Source organism: Mauremys mutica, chromosome 6 (assembly GCF_020497125.1).
Source record: "Mauremys mutica isolate MM-2020 ecotype Southern chromosome 6, ASM2049712v1, whole genome shotgun sequence".
Classification (NCBI taxonomy): domain Eukaryota; kingdom Metazoa; phylum Chordata; order Testudines; family Geoemydidae; genus Mauremys; species Mauremys mutica.
This window is the reverse complement of record NC_059077.1, coordinates 27,317,161-27,327,732: the sequence shown is the minus strand read 5'-3', so window position 1 is coordinate 27,327,732 and position 10,572 is coordinate 27,317,161. Positions and strand designations below refer to the sequence as shown.

The window sequence follows — 10,572 nt, the reverse complement described above, 5'->3', positions numbered from 1 at the left end:
ACCCGGCCCTCGGGCCCAGGCTCCCCGGCCGTCTCTCGCCGGGCCGGGCGGAGCGGTTTCCCCGCCGCACCCGGAAGTGGCGGGCGGGATATAGCGGAAGCGCTGGGCGGGCCCGGGTCTCTTTGGTGCTGGCGGCCGGAGGAAGATGGTGAGTGCCGGGAGGGGGGTGGGGGGAAATCCGCCGCCATCCAGCGGGATTCGGGGGCTTGCGTGGCGCGGAGAGCCTGCCCGGGGCCCGGCCAGTCCGTACGTCACGATGGAGCTGCGGGCCGGGGCTCCAGGCCGCCTCTGCTGCGAGGCCACGGCGGGCCCGGCCCCTGCCCCCTCTTGCCGCGCTCGGGGGCTGGAGGCGCTGGACACGCTCCCACTGAGAGAGCGCGGGGTCTCCCGCCTCCGGGGCCCCCTCCGCGAGCATCTGCCCTCGCTGACCCCGAACCACGGGGCTCTGCGTGGAGCGAGGCCTCGTGCTGGCGAGGCGGCCTCCCTAGAGCTCGGTGTTGAGGGGTAACCCGCCAACCTGCCCGGGTGGTAAAGATCCGGTAAAAGCCTCCTGCGCGTTGGGGCTCAGTGGTGCCCGAGGGGGTTGTGGTAGCGCTTTAATAAGGGGAGTCAGGCAAACCTTGCGGGACGTGAGGGGGGGGGCTGCCTAGGTCTGTGACTTGTCAAAACGATCCTGCCGAGTTGTCTTTTTGACGAAAATATAAAAAAATATCATTGGCTTGTGCAAAACGAGCCAGCCCTGTTGGTGAAGTGATGCTATTCCCCCAGTTTACTCGCAATGAGAGATCACTTGAGGGGTTGAGAGAGAACAGAATTAGGAATCTGTAAACATTTCTAAGCAGTTGTGCTATCTCATTTTTCTGTCATAAAGGTGGGATATGCAGGAATGTAAGTAATTCTTGTTTAAGAAAGTGAGATTTGGTACATAAAACTGAGATGTGTATGTTAGATGTATTTCCACCTCTTCATTTGTGTGTACCATTGGTTATTTCATTAAAATGTCTGAGTGAGAGTTTCAGAAGACTTTACTTTGTTTTGAGGTACATGGTTAAGCGCTAGCCAAAACTGTATTTTTATTTAATACAGCTTTCTGACATGCAAATTCCTGAATTGTATTTCAGACGAAGGGAACATCGTCATTCGGTAAGCGCCGCAATAAGACCCACACTTTGTGCCGGCGCTGCGGATCCAAGGCATACCATCTCCAGAAGTCCACCTGTGGGAAATGTGGATACCCTGCTAAGCGCAAGAGAAAGTGTAAGTATGGAACCTTCAAAAATTATTTGTGTAAACTTGTTCTTTGAATTAGTTTTTCATGAAGAAACTGTTTATACAGTACCAGGATAGTCACTTGTGAAAGTGATGGGTCTGTCTAAATAAACACAGCCAAAACAGTGGGCTTTTTTGTGATTTAATAGAAAAAATATTGTTTGTATAAGGAGTTCTGTGGTATTTTGCAATGCGCTTTAGAGTTTTCAAGGAGCTTTTTGTTCACTACCCTCTGTTTTCTTTATTTACATAGGCCTGGTCTACACTGGGGGGGTGGGAAGGAGAGGATTGACCTAAAATATGCAACTTCAGCTATGAGACTAGCGTCTATAGTAGACGCGATAAATTGATCCCCGATAGATCGATCACTACCCACCAATCCAGCAGGTAGTGTAGACATACCCATACAGAAATTACTATGAGAAAATGAGCACCAAGTTGCTCTGCGTATAGCTATATGTCTCCAAATCAAATTTATACATATATACAATGTATCCTGTAGAAACAATCATTGTTCAATGTGTACATATTTAAAGTATTTTAGTGGTATTACTGTTGCTCTGCTTCGTTCCCACTGTAAAACAGGGATGGTATTTGCCTATCTCATTTTATACACTTAATTGTGTCGGTGAAACAAAATAAATCTCTAAATTGCATTCTAGATAACTGGAGTGCCAAGGCTAAAAGACGCAACACCACTGGTACTGGTCGTATGAGGCACCTGAAAAATGTCTACCGTCGATTCAGGTACAACACTGAATTTCAAGCATGCAAGTTACACTGTAACATGAGATCTTACACAGACTTCAAATACCTTTTAAAAACCCATTATCTAAATGAACACTTATTGCCATTTTCTTTTGTAATGTATGCAGTACATATGTAGTCTTAACTTTTTCAGTTTATTGTAAACATCTTGTGATGTAAAAGGTATTTGATTCATATATTTGACCCAACATTCCTTGGTAGCCTTCTCCATTTGTTTAGACTGGAAGTTCTGAGTTCTAATGTAGGATCTGCAACTAACATGCCAAGTGAACTTGCCTAAGTCAGGAAAGGTTTAATGAATGTTTCTAAACGCTTTGGAAAGCTCAGTTAATGGGAGCTACATACTAACAATATTGTTAGTTTTGATTGTAATCCAGTTTGGATTACATGAACATGAATCAGAAATGGAAGCAATATTATTTCTAAGTGTGAAGCCGTGATCTGCACTTGTGGTAACTTAATGGTATTTTTAATTAAATAATTATACCAGTGTTTTCCATTATTGTTGTGGAGTGAAGAACACAAGAGGAGAAGTAGCTAGAGGGGTTTTATGCAATGATAATACATTCTCTTTGTGATGACTGGCTTTCTTTTTTGCACTTTTATTTGCACTTTTTGCACTACTGCATGTTTGGACTAGATGTGCTCTAGCAGACTTTAAAGGACTTTCAGACTTTCACTTCCATTACTAAAATGACCTCTTTAGAAGGTATGTCTTGTCCAGCACTTGTTTCTGTTGAGGCGATTACTTCATAATGTTATAAGATCTGCTGATGCTGCCAGGCACTGATAAAGTGAGTTGAAGGCATTCTGCATCTCACAGGATTGGGCCCATTGTCCACTTGAAAGAGTACTCTTTTTTTTTTTTTATCTTCTGGGTGGTGGTAATTGCATAGTAACTACCTGCAACTCAACCAATTCCTGAAGCAGAACTTCTTGTAACAGATCCTTGAAAGATTTCAGAGGTTTTTGTCCACATGTGGCATTACCAGCAGAATCCTAGGATATGAGTGTGATGATAGTATTTTGTTTTAAATTGTGGAGGAAATCACATCATATAAAAGAGAAACAAATGTTTGACTAATTTTGATTTCCATAACAGCAGCTCATTAATATAGTTAACATATGTTTGTTAGCCTGTTCCTTTTGTAAGAAATGCCACGATTGCCAGTGTTGATGAGTTAGCAATTTGGTATAGACAGTACAGTAATACTAATCCGGGAACATATATCTTTTTAGCACTGAGATAGTTATGTTTGATAAGTTGAAATTGCATTCAAAGTGAGAATTAATCACTTAAAGGTGTGCCTTTCATGTTTCAACATGGAGTTCATGTGTAGTTTAAAGCATCACTGCTCCATGAAGGTATAAAATAAAACTGAAGTTTCCTTTAAAATGAACATTGATTTTAATAGTGATGTCTGTAGTGTTGCTCTTGAAAGTCCAAAAAAGACTTATAGCTAGGGTCAGCGTTAGCTCTTATTCTTTTGGTCCGTGTAGTCCTTTCCCAACAGCACTGTCAGAAAAAAGTTGTAATAAATCACATAATGTCCCGCTTCCTGCAACCTGCTACTTGATACATCTAAGGCCATGTCTATGATACCACTTAAGTTGCTCAGGGTGTGAAAAAACACCCCCGAGAGACATAAGTTACACTGACAGAACGCTGTCTATGCCTTCTCCTGACGACATAGCTAACACTGCTCATGGAGGTGGTTTTATGGCATAGAGCAGCTACACAAGTGATCTTACAGCTGCACAGCTGTAAGATCACTAGTGTAGACATGGCCCCAAGGCATTGGTTAGCTGCATTTAATTGCCTTATCTTGGTGAACTTTGCAGTGACTGTTGCCTTGTTTGTTTCTTTCCTAGCTGCTCTCACTTTTTCTCAGTTTACTTAATTAGTAATTGGAGGCTGGGGGATTTGTGTTTGGAGTAGCCTTACATCTAATCTTACAGTACTTACTAAAGGGAAACCCCCCTTGGCTTCAAAAAATCACTTGCTGGGAAAAGAAAAATAGAATGATTTCAACTGTAGTTTTACCTGAGTAAGCACTGCAGAATTGCTTCCATTATGTTGGGACATGAACTTCTGGGTAATATAACTTAACTGTTCTAGTAGGAGTGAAATTTTAAATAGACACACTGAAATGTTCATGAGCAGCTTGTCAATGATGTTTCTCTTTAAAAATGTCTGAACATATGAGGTCCATAGTGATTTTGACTTGTAACTGAGATAAGCTGAACCAAATACATTGTCTGAAACTTTCTAATAAATACCACTTTATGGAGCCTGGAATATAAAATGCTTTAAAAAGACAGTAACCCTGTTGTTGTTGTTTTTGTACGTACAGGAATGGATTCCGTGAAGGAACAACACCTAAGCCCAAGAGAGCCGCTGTTGCAGCATCCAGCTCATCTTAAGGACTTATCTGTTTGTTAAAATAAATGATCTAATTCAGAAAAAAATTGTTGGGTTTTTTTTATACACATTTTATTTTGGTGAAACGGTAAGAGTATCTATATATGTGTGTGTGTGTAATAGATTCTGACAAAGTGTTGTGTTGAAGTTCATTAAACACATTCCTTTAAGTGATTTCTCATTTTATCATATTTATATCTTTAAGAGTGTTCATCTAAATAATGTAATTGCTGAAGTTTTTTATGGGCAAAGTATATAATTCTTTATACCAACACAATTTTTACGCTGAATAATTTCAAAACTCCCTTTTGCATAACAAGTCTTCTACATATACAGCCGTAGGAGATGTTCATCAATTAGTAGCTTTTGGTTGATATAACTACTAATTTGTACACAAATGTGCACAGTTCTAGATACGACTAAATAAGATGCACAATTTTTTCCTTATTCTGTCTAAAAGAAAGCAATTCACTTACCAAGGAACTATAAATATTCTCATCTCAATAGTCGCTGTATGCACTGGAGTGTACTTTAAATGACAGCCATCAGCTAATTAAAGCCATACGTTATTCTTAATGTCAGTCTGTAAAGGTTTTATTGACTTAGAACTGCCTACTTTCAGAATATAAGGGAAAACTTTTTTTAAAAGGGGTTGTCTGGTCTTATCTTGTATTTTAGTGTACTAATGTTCTGTTCACTGTTTTTTTCACAATTTAAAAAAGACAAGTCTGCAAAAAGTGTCTAACCCATTTGTTCAGAGGGTCATCATTTGGGTTGAGTGAAGTTTACAACTATGGAAAAAATAGTGTTTAAGTCCCTAATGAACAAGTGGTTTTAGCCTAGTCCTTATTACTAACAAGACCTAATCTGCAATTGAGGGTCGGGTATCTGGATAGACACCTCCCCTGCTCCTCCAAAAAGAAAACAACAAAAAAATCAGGACAGTAGTAACATTCTGTTGCTAGGATTAAGGTACCATGTATGAGGGGTTCCACCCCACCCCCAGGGGATTAGTGCTCTGGGGGTTAGAGATGTGCTGTACATGTGAGTTACTTAGGTTAAATGAGCAGATGCTTTGTGCATTAATCTGTATGTTGTGGGAGAGGGCTGGTTAGGAGTCTCTTGGAATGAGTGTTGATGGTTCTCATACTCTATAGCCTGCCCTGGAAGACTTGGTTGGTCACTCACAACTGGTTCTTTCTCTCAGGATGATGCCATTGGAAAAACTGCTGTATGGTGAGAGTGTAGGCTGGGTGCAGTGACTTGAGGCCCCTTAAGTGAGGGAGGGCAGAACAGGCAAGTCAGCAAGGCTGAGCATTTCGTGGCACAGTAGGCCTAAAACCAGGCTGAGATGTTTATGGTTCCTTTTGTTTCACCTTGTAACAGTTCAGGAGTGGAGGGTGTCAATAAGCATCTGTTACTTCACCTTATTACACTATTGAAAGAAGGGTCAGTTACGACTAAACTTTATACTCTAATATTTTAAAAGGATGTTAGTCATGTCTTTGCTTCCATAATCTAGACCTGGCTTGGAACTGTAGAATGATTACTGTCGTGGTAAATGTCTACCATATACCCATCTCCAGCCTAGTATATGGTAGAGCACAAGCAAAGAAAGACTGGGGAGGGAGTACAGCAGATGTATCCAAACTATGTAATTGTAGAACTACTTGGGCCATTTCTAAACTAGGAAAAATTATTACTGCCCTACTCTCCTTCCCTCAGCTGATCCTGTTATGATAGCAGAAACCCACTCTATCCATCAATTGTTTTGATATTATCACTTTTGTTAAAGGAGACATTTTAAGACTCAACTTATTTTAATTTCAGAAGCATTAATTCAACTACATAAAGTGCTGCGGTGGTGGTTTCTTACGTTAGTCCTGTAAGTATGTATAGTTTGGCTAAAAAATGCCTATGCTTCATATGTGTAATGAGATGCATCTGTAGTACATGGACACCATCATGGCAGAAGTGTAACTGAGCAATGGGGATGAAATTAAAAGAAGGTAGGCTGGTTAGGAGAGCTTCCTACTATTGAATGTTTTGGCATATCCCACTTCTCCATCATCCTTGAATGTGAGCATCCCCAGCCCTTGAAGCATAGGGAAAGCTTCTGTCCTAACGCGCCTAGCAATAGTAGATGTGACCTGCTAGGTCTTTCCTTCAACAGTATGCAAATTCTTTTTCTATGTGGCAAAAAAAAAGTTAATCTCTGATTTTTTTCAAGGACACAACTGACCTAGGAATTTTTATTTTGTGAGCAATCAGATCTACTGACTAAAAAATCCAATATGCTGTTGTAAAGAAAAATGCCTAGCCCTTTGCTACTGCTGTTTGTCAGCTTCCCTGATGTGAAATATATTGGTCTGTACTATCTGTCAGAAAAAGGTCAGTTTATGTCATGATCAAATAGAAGTGTTGGAGCAGAAAATCGATAATGTGTACAATGCTGAAAGAGGAATGAAAAAGGATTTTTATACAGTACAGCAGTATAATAAGCTGTTGATTTCTTGAACAAGTGAAAATTGTGCAAACATGTTCAATTACACTTTTAAATTTTATTCAAGGGAATTTCATAAATGATGGATGTTAGAGCAGCAGTGATTTGTATGACTATGCTATGTATAACCTGTATGCTCAAAAGGTCTGTTTCACTTCCCTCCCCTTAATCTTCTCTCCCTCTTGGAATACCTGTGAAGTGGCTTTCCCCCTCCCTCCTGGAATGCTTGTGGAATGAATGAGCTGGTTGAACAGCTGGAAGATCAGAAGAGCTTCCAGGTAGACAAGGTGTCTGGGACTCTAATTAGGCAGCACTCACACACCCGAGGTGGAGTGTGACCAGCCAGATGCAGCCAAGTCATCTCTAGTCCCAGGCCATGAGGAGCAGATCCTTAAAAGGGGAAGGGGCCATGTGCTCAGGAGTGCACTCATAAGCTTGTACCTCCCATGAAGGCCCTTCGCCCAGACCACCTGGCCAGTGGTTTGCCACATTGCATTCCATCAGGCCTCGGGAAGACTTACCTTCATCACACCCTCCATCGCTGTGCTGTGGGACACTTACCTTGAAGGATCCTGACATCTCCAGTGCCGTGTCTGTCCTGGGACCGTGAGTATGCGAGTGAGAGCGTGACGCCCCCCCCCCCCACACACACACACACCTTCTTTTGAGCTTAGCTATCAATATAATAAATGTGCTGCTTTCTGCCAAACTCTGGTGGGTCATTAGTCATCCTTAAGCTTACTAGCTGGCCCAATTTCAGGTAACAATAGAAACAAGTCATACAGGCACAGTTGTTGGAGCTGTTGGTCAATATCAGTTGAACGTTGTTGAATTTGTGGACTGAAGACTGAATATCATCATTTTTTCCAGGTTCTTTGCTGTAATCTGCTAAAGAACTGATGTTTTATTATTGTAAGAAATGCCATAAAATAGTGATAATTACTGGTGAACTATTTAATGTTAAAATCACACTTGGATTTGAGAACCATTTTTCTTGAAGGGTAGGTGTGAATAAATAAAAACTAAAGTTTACAGTTTTTTAAACATTCTGAAGCTTTCCAATACACTTAAGCTTGTCCATATTCTAAAAAAAAAAAAACAACTTTTAAATAAATACCTATTTATTGATAACTATCCTATCAATGGTGACAGGCATGGCAGAGTGGTAGTCATGTTAGTCTGTATCAGCAAAAAGAATGAGGAGTCCTTGTGGCACCTTAGAGACTAACAATTTTATTTGAGTATAAGATTTCGTGGGCTAAAACCCGCTTCATCAGATGCATGGAGTGAAAAATACAGTAGGAAGACACACACACCACACACACCCTACCCCTCTCCCTGGTCACTCAATTACAGACCTAAAAGTCGCAATTATTCAACAAAAAAACTTCAAAAACAAACTCCGAGAAACTGCAGAACTGGAATTAATTTGCAAAATTGACACTATTAAATTAGGCTTAAATAAAGACTGGGAGTGGATGAGTCATTACACAAACGAAAAACTATTTCCCCATGCTAATTTTCCCCCTACTGTTACTCACACCTTTCTCTCAAGTTTTGTTGAAACTTAGTAGACCAAAGTAGGTGGAGGCTGTTTTGTTTTCTTGTTTGTGTGCAGGTTACTTTTTTGTCCAAAGTCTCTTAGAGAATTTCACAGCATTTAAAGTAAGATAGGGGGATGGAGGCATCCATGTGGTGACCTGACATGATGTCCCAGGAGATGTGCTGCCTGCCAGAAGCCCACATCTGAGAAGCTACGGAAAGGGTGCTGAGGATCATCTGTCCCTCTGACAGTTACTTCATTGCTGCTTATCCATGGAGGCACTCATGATACTGTCAGGTCTGACCATCAACAGTGACTACAGGGCTCGCGGAGCGTGAGGGTAAAGGATTCAGGGGCGCAGGTTGTGTTCTTGTCCGTGCTCCCACTCTCAGGGTAAGGGCCCAGGCAGGGACATGCACATCCTGAGGATGAATGAATGGCTGCACGGATGATGTCGATGGGAGGATTTTGGCTTAGTCCACCATGGGATACTGTTTCAGAAAGGAGGTCTGTTGGGACAAGAAGGGGAAGAGCATCTTGACGCACTGACTCACCAACCTAGGGAGGAGGGCTGTAAACAAGGTTCAAAGAGGGCAGGTGACAAAATCCCACAGGTAAGCATAAGTGACCTTACCAGAAGTCTGGGGGGGAGGGTGTAAATAAGAAAAATTACAATAGTGTTATAGGAGCAACAAGAGGGAAATCATTTCAGATGTCCATACATAATATGAGGAAAGAACAGGAAGAACTGGAAGTGGATGAGACATTTCTAGAACAAATAATATCCAAAACACGAGGCCTGGTAATAATTGGGGACTTCAGCTACTCTGACATTTGTTAGAAAAGTAAAAGGCAAAACACAACTGTGATGTTTCACTCCATATTTTTTATGAAAATATGCTTGATGTAAATGACATAACTGAGATGTACTTTATGCAAGATATCATTGGAAAGGTTATAATTTACTGAATGTGATTATCCAATTTGTATGTCTGTATCATTTCTGTATCTGAAGTTAGGAATATTAGCTATGTATCTGTATTTCAACTATATACTTTGGGTGACGCCCACTACTAACACTTTAGGTACAACAATGGAAAAGCCAGACATGGCTAGTGGCCCATCAGCGAGGACAATGGACTGTGAAAAGGCTTGGCCTTCCTGCGGATGCTCCATACTGCCACTGACTCATGGACACTGTAATACTATAGTATTAGGTGACAAGACCACCTGACTCTAAACATTACCTGGGACTGCTTGTAACTTGAAAAGGAAGGGGGAGGGAGCTCAAATTTGGGAAACAAAGGATTCCTGCCTTATGTAAATCCTATTTAACGGTGGGGAGGAAGGTAAACGAGAAACCTCCTCTCCAGGACCTGTCTGCCTAAGAAGAAAGACTACTAAAGCCACCTGAAGGGAAGTCAAGGGGGAAGTCCAGACTGAGACAGGGGTCCAGTCAGAAAAGGAAACTTTGCAACCTGCCTAAAATAATATCTAGGGTGAGAATGTACATTTTGTAACCTGTTTCTTAGCTTGCATATTTTTGTTTTATTGGGTCAGTAGTCTGCTTTGTTCTGTTATCTCTTATATTCACTTACAATTCACCTTTTGTAGTTAAACTGGGATTATAGTATAAATAAGATTATGTAATTTCTAACTGGGGCAGGGGCAAGAAGTGCATAACTCTCTTCACCTTGAGGAAGAGGGTGGATTTTTATGAGCTTGTGCTGTGCAGATTTTTCTATTTTGGGTTTTATCTCCCAGAACGGCACTTTGCCCTACCTGTGTGATGCAAAGAGGTGGGAGAGCCTAATATGCCAAAGCAGGGCGAGGGAGCCGAGGCTGATTGAGCAGGGGAGGCTCAGTGAAATCCCAGTACATCAGGTGCCATCCCAGAAGGGGGGTCCAACCCACCACAGTCTGTCAGAACAACATTTACAATAAGTTCTTGGAATGCATTGGGGAAACCTTTTTTGTTTCAGAAAGTGGAGGAAGTAACCAGGAGGATGGCCATTTTAGACTTGATTCTGACCAACAGGGAGGAATTAGTTGTGTATCTGAAGGTGG

The 10,572-nt window shown here is 41.4% G+C and overlaps 1 protein-coding gene and 1 non-coding gene across 2 annotated transcripts; both read left to right on the top strand.

Moving 5' to 3' along the window:
* The first annotated feature begins 10 nt into the window (after positions 1 to 10).
* RPL37 (ribosomal protein L37) lies at positions 11 to 4,506 on the top strand. Its single transcript, XM_045020146.1, has 4 exons — positions 11 to 148; positions 1,122 to 1,257; positions 1,932 to 2,016; positions 4,392 to 4,506. The coding sequence occupies exons 1-4, from the start codon at positions 146 to 148 to the stop codon at positions 4,459 to 4,461; spliced, it is 294 nt and encodes a 97-aa protein (XP_044876081.1). The 5' UTR covers positions 11 to 145; the 3' UTR covers positions 4,462 to 4,506.
* LOC123373471 lies at positions 4,200 to 4,280 on the top strand. The gene has a single exon (XR_006580751.1). It is a non-coding gene; the product is annotated as a small nucleolar RNA SNORD72 (small nucleolar RNA).
* Positions 4,507 to 10,572: the final 6,066 nt, after the last annotated feature.

What these genes read in the sequence shown, in the direction of transcription:
- RPL37 (XM_045020146.1), top strand. An exon ending in TGCTAAGCGCAAGAGAAAGT is followed by an intron (nt 1,258 to 1,931) that starts GTAAGTATGGAA and finishes ATTGCATTCTAG; the next exon opens with ATAACTGGAGTGCCAAGGCT. An exon ending in AATGTCTACCGTCGATTCAG is followed by an intron (nt 2,017 to 4,391) that starts GTACAACACTGA and finishes TTGTACGTACAG; the next exon opens with GAATGGATTCCGTGAAGGAA.